The sequence below is a fragment of the Mastomys coucha genome, unplaced genomic scaffold (assembly GCF_008632895.1).
Source record: "Mastomys coucha isolate ucsf_1 unplaced genomic scaffold, UCSF_Mcou_1 pScaffold1, whole genome shotgun sequence".
In the NCBI taxonomy this organism is placed as follows: domain Eukaryota; kingdom Metazoa; phylum Chordata; class Mammalia; order Rodentia; family Muridae; genus Mastomys; species Mastomys coucha.
Genome location: NW_022196891.1, coordinates 63,766,165 through 63,779,620, shown reverse-complemented (window position 1 = coordinate 63,779,620; position 13,456 = coordinate 63,766,165). Strand labels below are relative to the sequence as shown.

Genomic DNA, 13,456 nt, shown 5'->3' with positions numbered 1-13,456 from the left:
CAGTCATGATGAAAGTTACAGGTGAGTCAACGTGCCAAGTTGTAATTTTCATAAATTTCTCAAGTGAAAGCATATTCACAGGCCTCTACTGTGTGCTGTTAAGCACAGAAGTGTGGGATGGAAACAAAGTGCTAGAGTGCTACAGTGAATGGCTAAGGTGTGTGCCCGGTAAGGAAAGGCAGATCACTGGTGCAGAGTCACCTGCGGCCAAACACACTACTAAAAACGTAGTCGAAAGAACTTGGGAGTAACTGTAACTACACGGTTTCTAACAGCTTTCTTCAGGGACTTCTAAGTGATTTTTGACAATATGTGTTTATTATTTCCTAATTGTAGATTGCATATAGACTCATGACTGGCAGATGTAACAGAAATGGAGCCAGCCTTTGATGGAACACAAAAATTGAAATCTTTTTCAGAAACTCTTAAATATCTTAATTTTTTATTATGTCCCTGCCTTACCTCCAACCCCATCTGCCCACTTCAGAAACTCACTTGACATCTGGCACCGAAGGCAAACCTGAGTGTAAACTTGTAAACGGGATAGATCTGGAGCCCTGTGGTCTCACTGGAGAGGTCACCGGTATAGACCAGGGCCTAGCACAGCAAACAGCTTTGAGCTTAGAAGATGCTCTGCTACACAACCTTTTGGAATTCTCCATTGCTGGGGGCAGCCAAGACCAGTTACCATTCAAAACTGCCTCTGTGAATTCAGGAGAATACACAACACATCTACATCCTGGGCAGCTCTGTGTGCCTATCACCCCAAATCCTTTCAACCGCTAAAAGTTCTTGTCGCCCACCTGACACCCTAAAAGGTTAGCTGTTAATATATATATATATTTTTAATCTTAGACAGCATACCACTACATGAATACCTTAACAAGAACCTGCCTTTGGTACATTCTTTTGAAGTTTGAGCTAAGATCTCATATGGCTGGACTTCTGTTTCTGTGGAAGAGAATATTCCTTATCTGCTTATTTGAATGAACAGAAAAAAGGTTTCTCCCAAAATGTTTATTTGTCACGTTTAAAATACAAAACCAAATCCACAGATCCAGATATAGGAACACACAAAAACATTCACATGTATCCACTGCTTATAGGCCTATGAAAACCCATCTATACATCTAACTCACCCATCAATACTACATGAGTGAAAAGCAACGTAGCTTTAAACCAAGTTGGTTACCAGTAACACTGTCAGATACAAGTTCATAGTACCACTTGAAAGGATGAAACAGACATTTTAGAAATAGGAAAATTAGTTTGTAAGATTTCATGAAAACATCCTATAGGATTAACAAGCTTGTCAGTCAGCTAAAACAACGGAATAACAGAAAACTGTAAGGCTAACTACATCTAAGAATTGGACTCGAGATTAAATGCAAAGCAAGAACCACATACCTAAGTCCTGCTCTCTGGAGCGAAAATGGGTTGCTTGGGAACTTCAGCTGCTAACTAGGCAAAGATTCTGATGAACACTAGGCTGTCCCACCAATAGGCAGAGTACAGTTCTCGAGGAAAAGCAGATTTTACACTGCCAGATACAGAGCATACATCACTGAACACACTGTAGTCCTGCTAGTCATGGGACTGAACTACAACAGCATCTTTATTCTACAATGTCCCCTATCTTACTGACAGACCAGATACACCTCAGGTGTCTTACTATCCCTATTCAGACTCAGAACAATGACTGCTCCTATACTTGGGGACAGAGACACACAGGTCAACAGTCAGACATATTAATGGCTTCACAGTAGCAACACAAAATGCACTCAAATGTCACATTTCCATAGGAAAGGTTATACATACATACACTATACACTTCAGTTTTGAAATGTGGACTCAAAAGCATTCAGTTTTCAGCAACCAATTAATTTAGTGATGGTCCCAAATCTTCCAATTCTAATTTAGCAGAGCAAAAGCCCTTCTTTCGCTGCCAAGCGTTGGCGGTGGACTTTGTCTTGTTGTAGCTCTTCGTGATTGGGGTGCCAGAGTTTCATGATGATCCTTTCAATGTTAAGGGCATACACAGTATGTGTAGGAATGACTTCCCTGTGTACCTGTGATTTTAAAATTACATGTTTTCTGTTAATGCTTTGGTAGACTTATTTTTCCAGCATTCAAAAATATAACCTGTATTTTTAAAAAAATGCTCATGACTGAGATATCCTGTGAATTTTAAATCAGAACCCAGGGACTCCCTGAGTCAGAGAATAAGGAAACTAAGAGGTTCTGTGGGCCACTCAGCAGTTCAACGATAATTGGCATGCGAGCCTTATTATGAGTCCAATCCCTGGAACTCAGGTGAAGTAAAGGTGGAAGAAAAGAAAGAATGAGCCCACAAAGTTGTTCTCTGACCACACGCAAGCCATGGCACATTGCACTGACATGCAAACACACAATAACTTTAAATTTTAAAATAAAAAAGAAAACCTGAAGATAAGGAACTTCGAGATTGCTAAGGGTAGGATTTTTGTTTGTTTTAATTAGGTAGAGGTAAATGAAGAGGAGTTACAGGATTTGGTATTTAAAAATGAGGCTATTACAGTTGACAAAGCAAGTCAAAACTGAGAGAAGCTAGTACCTTTGTAGATTCAGAGCCATTAATGTATCAGTAAATATAGGTAAGTAAACCTTAAAGAGCCAAGAAATACCTGCAAAGCTTCAAACAGGTCATACATGTTCACTGGAGGCAAAGATGCAGGTAGAGTGTCCCCAGAGCACGCCAATAGGAACGCAGCCTGCTGCTCAGCATCATCGGGGTGTGGGTGAGAAGCTGGGTTCTGACTGGCACATGGAGCAGAAAAGGCTGGAGGGCTGGAAAAGAATGGTTTTTTTGGTTTGGTTTGGTTTGGTTTTTTTTGAAAAGAATGTTTTAAAGAAATACTCTCAGCATCTATAATAGAGATAAGTGAACACCTGGACTAGAGAGGCTCTGCTGGAACGGCTCATTCTCAGGGTCTTTAAATGAAGTAGAAACCACCACTGCATATGTAAGGACTTCCATGTACCAGGCTAGACACAATATAATGTAGCCACACTTGTTCCCTCCTCCTACAATATTAATATATTTACTTATTAGCTCAGGGTACTGAACCAAATTGTTTCCTGCCCCTTAAGACTTTCCATTTTAGAAAGAAAACAAAACCAGTGTAACTTTAGAAATATCAAATTGCAAACAAATGGAGAAGGCAAATATTAGTGACAGCAGGCTTAGAAAAGTAGCAGGCAAAATGGGAGTGAAAGAAAAGTCATCCAGATCTTGCTAACTTCCCAAACAGGCAAAATAAATGACAAGCTGGGAAGGCAGGCATGGCTTTTACATTAGCACAGGTGAGTGCACACTTGCCAGGAATATACAAGGAAGTGGAGCAAAGACAGGGCAGTGACTGGAGTCAAAGCACCAAATGAAAGAAGCCCTGCTAGAGCAACAGCTTTGGGGACTGGGAGAGAGGACGGAGGACCTCCAGGGCAAAGCCAGGGCAGAGACAACTCAACGCCTCTGACCACAGAAACACTGGGGTTTTTCATCTTTCCCTAGAGGATGACTTAAATATGAAACAATGGCAAACAAGTATGTCTGAAGGAGGTGGAAACCTAGACAGGGACCCCAGTTAGGATGATACTCATCAAAGTGTCTCCAGAGCCTTGGAATGGCCACTGTCATCTCCCTCACAGCTACCTTCTCTCTGTAATTTCCCCACTGCAGCTCCTGCCTGTCCTCCCAGTCTTAAATATTTGCTCCGACCTTATATGGTCACCTCCACTAGCCAGACAACCAGACAGACAAAATCCAGCCTTTAGAGGAAGAAGTCGCTGCAGTAACCACAAGAAAACTGTACTGCCATTTCTTTCCAAAAGGTTAAAATTAACACTAAATTTTGTGGGGAAAGAAGAATGGATAACGGTAATGTGGGCCAACTCACAGGAGAGTGGCTTAGAACTGAAGATGCCCTGGGAGCCCAGAGTGGACTGAGGATCATATCTGTACAACAGGATGCCCAGAACAATTCAAAGACATGGGTGCAGGCCACGGCCCTGAGCTCCAGCTAAAAGAGTCACATGAGGCCATGAACAAACACCTACCATTCTTCCTCCCCTTCCCACCGTAGGCCATACTTCTGGCTGAGACCAGACCAACCACATCCTCACCAGGCAGAGGCCACCCTGAGGAAGCACTACCTGAGGGCCTGAGGAGCTACCGAATCCCACTTCAGAGAGTGAGAAGCAGTCAAATCAAACAATCACCGCATTAAAAAAAAAAAGTACCAAAAAAATATAAAGCATGTAGCTTTAGAAATAACTGTGTTGTAGTCAAAGTTGCAGAAACACAGTAACTGATTCTTTAGACAGTGGCCCGTCACATAAGGTCAGTGACCAAGCAGCAAAGGATGGAAGCAGAGTACAGGAAGCCACTCACCCTTCAACCAAGTTGTTGTAAGCTACCACGCTGTTCTTCAAGTATGGCTGTGGCGTCACATTACTCCCAAAGGCGTATTTAAAATGACCATCTCGTACTCGGTAAGCTTTCCTTCTCGACACAACTGAAGTCAGAATATCTTTGAGGTGATTCTGTAAAAAGAAAAGAGAAATAGCAAGAGCCCCTCAAAAGCAAAGTGGACTGACAGAAATGCTCTTGAACAGAGCCCACGCCCCACATGCAGGGTAGAGGTGCAGGGTGAGCTGCCTTCAGCCTGCGCTCTCAGCAGGCGGGCTCCATGAAGAGCTCTGCGCTCTCAGCAGGCGGGCTCCATGAAGAGCTTTGCTTTGAAGAGGATTTTATTTCAGGATGAGATCTGCCATTACACAGGGCAGATGGCCACCACTCCAAAGGTATTTTGTCTTGTTTTACTTAGCTGATGCTTCTCAGAAGTGAGTTTTGGAGAAAGAAAGTTTTTTTTAAAGACAAATGACTTTGAAATTTGACATAAAACCTAATATTCGCTGGTTACCAAGTTCACTGCAAGAGCTTTTGCTCTCACTGTTCCAATCCTCTTTACCCATAGAAGAGCCAAGTGCACTGGAGCTGGTTGGGGAATGTGAAACTGGAACCCTCCCAGGGTAGGTCAGCACAGAGAGCCAGGGTCAGGCTAGCACTTGACTCAGCCCAATAAAACTATCTTCTATCAACATCCCCTTTGCAATTTAATATGGGTTTTCACACAGAATTCATTTAAGGTAACTGTTATCTTAAAAATGTCTATGAGGAAAATGTACACCAGTAACCATGTATCTATGGTTACTGTGTACTGTCTGGCATTGGTGCAATATACATTTTGTCAAATAACCTGAAACAGTGGGTTGAACTAGTTAAATGTCCACACTGTCACTGTTTAAATGTCCACAATGACACTCTTAAATGCAGCACTATCTTACACACATGGCCTGAGCCACTACAGTTTCTGATTTCTTTTCTTAGAAACTCTTCCTATATTGACAAGTTAAATCAAGAGACAAGCAGAAGCATGAGCACTGTAGGGAACCTGTCTGGAAAACCAGCCAATCAAAGGTGTGAAGTGTCTCTCCTTCACTGATGACAAAGAGTGGCATTCAGTTCCTGTCAGCTTTCCGCACACAAGCTCATCACAGTTATCTGTAGTTATTTCTACCAGGAGCCCACCGACCTCCACTGCATAGACAACAGCAGACACAGCCTCCTCGGTGACGTTGTCCAGCCCGTGCTCATAGGCAGTCACGATCATCCTCCCTTCAAGTTGACCTCGTGTAGGAAGCATCATGGTGTGTGAACAAAGTTTCAAATCATCATCGTCCTGGGGATCCTTTGCCACAAACTGCTGAGCTCCAGAGAGCGGGTTCTGAGGCTGAAATCTATGCTGAGTAAGCAAACGTCAAAATCCTTCACTTCAACAGCAAGTAACAAAACACAGACAAAAGAAACCCATCTGCCACACTTGGGGAGCGACACACGAAGGCAGCCAGAACTATCCCACAAGAGTATTACAAGTAACTCGTGGGCTGGAGAGATGGCTCAGCCATGAAAGGCTGGGCTCACAAACAAAGCTACAAAGAGTAAATCATGCACAGATGATCATAAATTCACACTGTTACACGATGACGGGTTACAGGGAACAATAGCTGTGTATATAATTTGGTTTTGTTTTTTGAAATAGTCTTGCTATGCATAATAACCTAGATAGGCCTCACATTCATAATACTGCCTCAGCCTCCCAAGAGCTGGGATTACAGGTGTGTACCTCCACACTCAGCTCGGCCACTTATTATACTCAGGGCTCATTTTTTACACCTTGGTGGTCACAAAATGTATGGCCTTATGCTAAAAATAACAATGGTAACAATGGGAAGAGACGACATAGAACTATACTCAGAAAATCCAGAAGTTTAAGTAGATTCTGAAAGTGCAGATATACAATTAATACTTCAATTAGGATTTACAAAGCCTAATGAAATAATAGCTCTGATAAATATCTCAAGCCAGTGCAACAGGATAGTATAGCTCATTATTGTCCCTGTCTATTTAACACTCCTAACACAAGCTAAGGCATGATCTAAAGTACTTAACCTTCCTTTATAAAAGTTCAGCATTCCTATGAAATCCCTATACTCCAGCATCACCGGGAGATTTGTTTCTGATATTTGATTTTGCAGTGGAGACAGCGATCCGTGTATCATTATAAAACAATATTGGCATTTTTCCATTTCCTAAGTACAAAGACTATCCAAAACATTTAAAGCAGGCCTGACTCTAGAGACGTGAGGTTGAGCACTACTGAGTATATATTAGTGAGAGGAAGCATAGACACGAAAGCCTGCGATGAGAAACTTTTGGAAAACTTCTTTCCCTTCCTCAAACCATACATTCCAGAAGGTTTACAAGTGATGAAGTCAAACACCTCATACTCTCAGTACTGATCCCTAAAGGCTCAGAGCACAGCTGAACATCAACAGAACCTACAGAGTCTCCCGGGTGACGCACTGATCTGAGAGACAACTGAGGAGGTCGAATAAGCCCAGCTTCCAGTAACTGGAAATTCTCAACTGCTGCTGACATATATGTAAATGCTGACAAGAATACATTTATATTATTTTAAATATAATACTATGAATAAATAAGATACTATTTTAAATATAATATTTAAAATCACAGCTACTGGGCTGGAGAGATGGCTCAGTAGTAAAGGCTGCTCTTCCAGAGGTCCTGAGTTCAATTCCCACATGGTGGCTCAAAACCATCTATAATGTGATCTGGTGCCCTCTTCTGGTGTGTAAGCATACATGCAGACAGAACACTGTACGTAATAAATAAATCTTTCAAAAAAAAAAAAGAAAATCACAGGTATTTAGCCATGCGAGGTGCCTTTAGTCTCAGCACTTAGGAGGCAGAGACAGGCAGATTTCTGAGTTCAAGGCCAGCCTAGTCTACAAAGCAAGTTCTAGGACAGCCAGAGCTAAGCAAAGAAAACCTTTCTCAACACCCCTCCCCCACCAAAGAAATTCACAGTGGCTGGGATCTGTGGAAAATGACCTACATCAAACTTCTGACGAACGGAAGAAAGCTTTTTCTTGCCCTTGGGTTTCCCGGGCTTGGCTGCAGAGCCCCCTGTCCAGGGCAGAGATCCAGCACCCTCTGTGGGACAGAAAAACAAGAGCCATGGTGAAAAAGATGATTACCAGAGTGGAAATGAGAACAGCAATTTTTTTTTTCATCTGCGGATAAAAAGCGTGGAAGTAATGAAAATAAATAATGAAGCTCAAATTTGAATCTTCTCTTTCTACTTTTCTACAAACTTATACATTCTCTCAAATAACACTGTTTCTGACTATATCCAAAATTATATTTTTAAGGAAAGCAAATTTTTCACTCTTGTGTGTGTGTACATGTGTGTGTGCGCGCACATGTGCACGCATGCATGAGTGGAGATCAGAGATCAACACCAGTGTCGTCCTTCAGTCACTTCTCCATCTTATTTCTTATGATGGGGCCTCTCATGGAACCTAGGTAGCCAGCAAGCTCCTCCTGTCTTTGCCTTCCCAGCGAAGAGATTACCTACGGGCAGATCATTATAGGCAGATGCTGCCATGCCTGGCTTTGACAAGGCTTCTAAAGGAACAAACTCAAGTCTTCATGCTTCTATCTTCCCAGCCCTATACATTTTTAATTAATTGGGAGTGAGGCATAGCCCAGGTTGGTCAACTGAACACATGTATTTACTTCTTTTTCAAAACCTGGCTAAAAATAAAGGCAAATAGCATACACCTACAAGAAATAAAGATATGAAGTCTCAATAGGTTCCAAGATAGACTAACAAGGTAAAGCCGTAAGCCAGCAAGGACAGGCAAAGGACAGGCAAAGAAGGCTTAACTGACAAGGAATGAGATTTGGTATGCCAAAAAACCACTATCAATACAAGACAAATATTCAAAACTCCCATGGGCTAGGTCTATTATGAAATACAAATGTAGAGCAAGAATTAATCAAATACATTATATACATTATGAAATCCTAAAACAGTGAAAAAATGTCGTTTTTAAAATGTGGCACTCCTTGTTAAAGAATTAAGACCATTAAGACAGCAATGGTGAAGTAGCAAGCCATGTGCAGGCCTCTGTGCGAACGCAGCTCCCATTCCCACAAAGCAGCTCTGCTCACAGACAGCAAACAACAGGGAACATACAGCAGACGAGACGGTGAGAGGAAGGAGAGCGACTTCTCAAACCACACTCAGCATCACTGGTGCCAGCTAAGGGAGACAGGAAGGATGCTGGCTTCCTAGGACAAAGCTTTTATATACTCCTACTGAACAGCAGGCTATCAAGCTCACTGTAAAGCAAACTCCTCACAGGTTTTTGCTACACTCTTGAAATGAAAGGAGAGCACCAGGTAAGCACTTCATCATATTTGGTAATAGGAATATTTTGCAATAGAACACACTCAAAAACAAAAACAAAAAACAAAAAAAGAGCTGGAGAGATGGCTCAGTGGTTAAGGGCACTGACTGCTCTTCCAAAGATCCTGAGTTCAAATCCCAGCAACCACATGATGGCTCACAACCATCCGTAACGAGATCTCTTCTGGAGTGTCTCAAGACAGCTACAGTGTACCTATATATAATTAATAAAAAATCTTTAAAAAAAAAAAAAAAAAAGAACACACTCAAGATTTGGGGGTAGAATGGGTCACATGACCAAACAGGAAACTAAAGAGCTAATCAACCTGCTTACTCTCTCAGGCTCAGCAGTAACCAGGCGTGGTGGCACATGATCCCAGCCCCGTGGAAGGCAGGATGATTCCAAACTCAAGGCCAACCTGGGCTGCACAGTCAAACTTTGGCATTCTACCCCACCTTCCCAAAAAGAAACGCAGGAGTCCCATGCAGCAAAACTGTGCATCCGAAAGACAAAAACCCAAACAATCAGGAGCACCAAGACTCATTAATCTAAGCTTGCTTCTGAAGGTGGCTGCTCTAGTGCCTAACAATCCCCACCTCACACTGAAATCTAAGACCCCAGGACTTAACCCATGGTAGCACACCACCCTAACCAACAGCACACGAACGCACACAGATGTTCTAGACAGCAAGAGTGAGGCAAGCACACACATCCATCTGGATTCTTCAGGAAGGGGTGAGAACGCAAGTGTCCATCAAACAAGAAAGTGCTATCAAAGTGCTTTAAGAAAAGCCTGGTGCCCGGCAGTGGTGGTGCGTGCCTTTAACCCAGCACTTGGGAGGCAGAGGCAGGCGGATTTCTGAGTTTGAGGCCAGCCTGATCTACAGAGTGAGTTCCAGGACAGCCAGGGCTACACAGAGAAACCCTGTCTCAAAAGAAAAAAAGAAAAAGAAAAAAGAAGAGCCTGGAAATGCTGGGGAACTCAAAGGACACAGGGTAATAAGGCAGGCAGGCAGCACAGCTCACACATCCAGAGACCGGCTTAAGCCAGGGCGAGTGAGGGACAATGGACCACTGTCTGAGCAACAGACACTAAGCTGCCTGACTGGGATGCAGTGTACTAGGAAGGACAAGCCGTTTCCAAAAAGTGTTTTGTGCTGATTTTTTGGGTTTTTTAGAACGATGAATATGGTGTTTAATTTAAAAAAAAAAAAATTATCCTTGGGAAAAAATATCTCCAAAATAGTAATTTCAAAGAAGTACTCCTTCAAAATAATTTTTTAAAGTTTATTTTTTAATATACATGTGGAATGTGTGTGGGTGTGGGGTAACGTGTGCAAATACATGATTGTAGGTGCCTGAGGAGGCTAGAGGCTTTGGATTTCCTAGAACTGGAGTTACAGGAGCTGAGAGGCACCTAACATGGGTGCTGGGAACCAAACTTGGGTCCTCTCCGAGAGCAGAATGTTTTTAACTGCTGAGCTATTTCTCCAGCCCTATTCCCCACCAAAATAGTTTTAAGAGAAAAAAAATACTCATAATTGTAATACCATAATTATTATTAATCTTTTTTTTTTTTTTTTTTTTTTTTTGGTTTTTCGAGACAGGGTTTCTCTGTGTAGCCCTGGCTGTCCTGGAACTCACTCTGTAGACCAGGTTGGCCTCGAACTCAGAAATCCGCCTGTCTCTGCCTCCCAAGTGCTGGGATTAAAGGCGTGCGCCACCACCGCCCGGCTTATTAATCATTTTTAAGGATTTATTTATTTTTATTTTATGAGTGTTTGCCTGTATGTTCATATGGGCATCACAAATTATGTCCAGTGCCCTCAGAGCCCAGGAAAGGTGTGAAATCCTGTGGAGCTAGAGTTACAGATACTTGTGAGCTGTCATGTGGGTTCTAGGAACAGAATCTGGTACTCTGCAAGAGCAGCAAGTGCTCTTAACCGAGCCGTCTCCCCACCCCACTGGTACCATTTTAATGAACTCCAGGTCTGTTTGTTTGTTTGTTTGTTTGTTTGTTTGTGGGGGGTTAGTAAAGCTTTGTGGAAAACATTAACCTGGGTTCTACAGTTCAATTCTACAGTTCTTCAATTAAAACTGGATCCTAGGTGCTGGCAGAAAACCTGACAGTACAGGCCCATGAAGGAGGGTGGCGCACTGAGCTCAGGAGCAAGCTGTGTGGACACAGAGGGTGCCAGAGGGCAGAGGTGCCCAGGGCACTGAGGACTGGTTGTAGCCAAGGCTGCCGCTGAAGGAGGCAGGGCCACTCTATCTTGTTCTGATGTTTGTTTTCACTCTAGAGGCTGACAATACCCTAAAGAGCTGCATCAAAGATTACCTAACATGCTGTACTCAATAAATATTATTTAAATTGTATTTCTGGCCTTCCTTAGAAAAATAGGAAACAGTGCTGGATAGAAGGCTCAGAAAAAAAACAGCATCTGCCAGCCTAATGACTTGAGTCACAGGGTGGACAGGGAGAACTGACAAGTGCAAGGCACCCTCTGACCTACACACACACACACACACACACACACACACACACGTACACACTGACAAGTGTAAGGCGCCCTCTGACCTACACACACACACACACACTGACAACTGCAAGGTGCCCTCTGACCTACACACACACACACACACACACACACACACACCACGCACACACACTGACAACTGCAAGGCGCCCTCTGACCTACACACGCGCGCGCGCACACACACACACACACACACACACACACACACACACTGTGCCCTGTGCGCCCACATGCACACACACAAAACAAAGGAAATAAGGAAAGGAAAACAGGTCCACCTGTGATTGTTACATACAAAGGACAACATTTTACTTTTAACAAAAAACATTATTTTGTTACTAGCAAATATTAATTTCATTATGAGGAAATAGTGTTCAATGAAGAAATAATGCTTAGTTTCCAAATTGGAGATTTTCACTTATTTTAAAATAACCAATAGTTTGCACTCAAGAAGACAAAGCACATTCTCACTGACACCATTTTTCACTGGGAATGTACGTCACATCATCTCTCACCTGGCTGTCATGGTGAATGTTACTGTGCTTGTTCACAATGTAAAAGCTAAGAAGCATCAAGTATTAATTATATCAGGGACAAAGTGGGATCTTGCGGCCGTCTCTCGACTCTTGCAGCCTGTGTTAGCTCTGCTGTGTTAGCCTAGTAGGCTCTCTCTCTACATGCCTGTCTAGAGAGAGCCAATCCTCACAGGATGCTGGCTCTCCTGCTCAAACACAGATCAGCATTATGACCCAACTTTAGACATAACACAAATCTAGTGAAAGTCCGCTTCCGTTTACATTAAGATGGCCGGAACCCTGGCTCGGTGCGCAGCTGTGTGGAGGCAGCATGGTAGACAGTAAGAGAGCCACTTCCCCTCCAGTGCCAGCCTTTCAGAACAACCACCACTGTCTACTGCACTCAGGAGCAGACCTTAAGGTCTTATTTGCATGCTTTATCAAATAAGAGAAGTTAGTTATAATCATTATGGGGTATAGTTCAGGGGCTGGGGAGCTGACTCTTGCAGAGGATCTGGGTTCAGGTACTAGCACCCACATCAGGTAACTCACAATTTCTGCCCCAGGGGAGGTGATACCTGTAACTGTCCTCACCCACACATAGACACAACCATAGATGTGTAAATAAAATGATAAAAATCAAAATCGTTAAGGGATAACTCAAAACACCAGCCATTTCCTGACTGCCTTTTAAGATATTCAGAATCACCCCTGGCTTAATCCACAGAGGCAGGAAGTGCCTGGGACCTACGGTTTCAGCAAGGTCCAAGACGGCTTTATCAGGAGGGACACTGTCAAAGCACTTACTTCCTCCGCAATCTACCAAGCACACATTGAGCTTCTTACTGGGTGCTGTTCTTCTCGGAACACATCCAAAGCCCAGGCTTCTACACAGCAACTTCCCAGCATCCACTGCTCAGCTGTGTCTCCTGACACCCTCTCCTAGTACCCGCTGCCCTCTCCACAGCCTTCATTGTCTGAATCCTGACTCCCATCCTGTAGCAAGCTATGTGGGGAGTAAGAGTGCAAGAAAGTGTGCGAGTGCAAGAAAGTGTGCATGCGCACGCGCGCGCGCGTGTGTGTGTGTGTGTGTGTGTGTGTGTGTGTGTGTGTGTACACAATTATCACCTACATAACATTTTGTGGCGGTGGTGGAACATTCTTTTGTAAGCCTGAGTGGTATCTGATGAAGGAAATTAAATATCCACCCCGTTACCCACTCCCCGAAACTGGAAACATTCCCACTCCCTTACCTGGTGTAGACACCAAAATCTGACAACGTGTGAGGATGGCCAGGAGGAAGTCATTGTGAGAATGGACTGAGGAGACGGAAGATTTCACAGGTCAGAGCCGCTCAAACCTTCAACTGTCCCTCTCCCTACCCGTCTCCCCAAAACCCTTCAACTGTCCCCTCTCCCTACCAGTCTCCCCAGTCAGAGCCGCTCAAACCTTCAACTGCCCCCTCTCCCTACCAGTCTCCCCAAAACCCTTCAACTGCCCCTCTCCCTACCAGTCTCCCCAAAACCC

At 43.5% G+C, this 13,456-nt stretch overlaps 1 protein-coding gene across 3 annotated transcripts in view; it reads right to left on the bottom strand.

The window, feature by feature from the left end:
• Positions 1-1,002: 1,002 nt before the first annotated feature.
• Positions 1,003-13,456, bottom strand: part of Tada1 (transcriptional adaptor 1) — a 16,082-nt gene continuing 3,628 nt past the window's right edge. For 2 of the 3 annotated variants that reach the window (XM_031388393.1, XM_031388399.1), the window contains exons 3-8: positions 13,183-13,248; positions 7,518-7,615; positions 5,634-5,843; positions 4,430-4,581; positions 2,664-2,826; positions 1,003-2,069 (exon numbers count right to left, since the gene is read on the bottom strand). In XM_031388393.1, coding sequence (XP_031244253.1) covers positions 1,917-2,069; positions 2,664-2,826; positions 4,430-4,581; positions 5,634-5,843; positions 7,518-7,615; positions 13,183-13,248 — 842 coding nt within the window. In that variant the 3' untranslated portion in view covers positions 1,003-1,916. The remainder of the gene's footprint in view (positions 2,070-2,663; positions 2,827-4,429; positions 4,582-5,633; positions 5,844-7,517; positions 7,616-13,182; positions 13,249-13,456) is intronic. The other variant, XM_031388408.1, reaches the window with a different exon arrangement.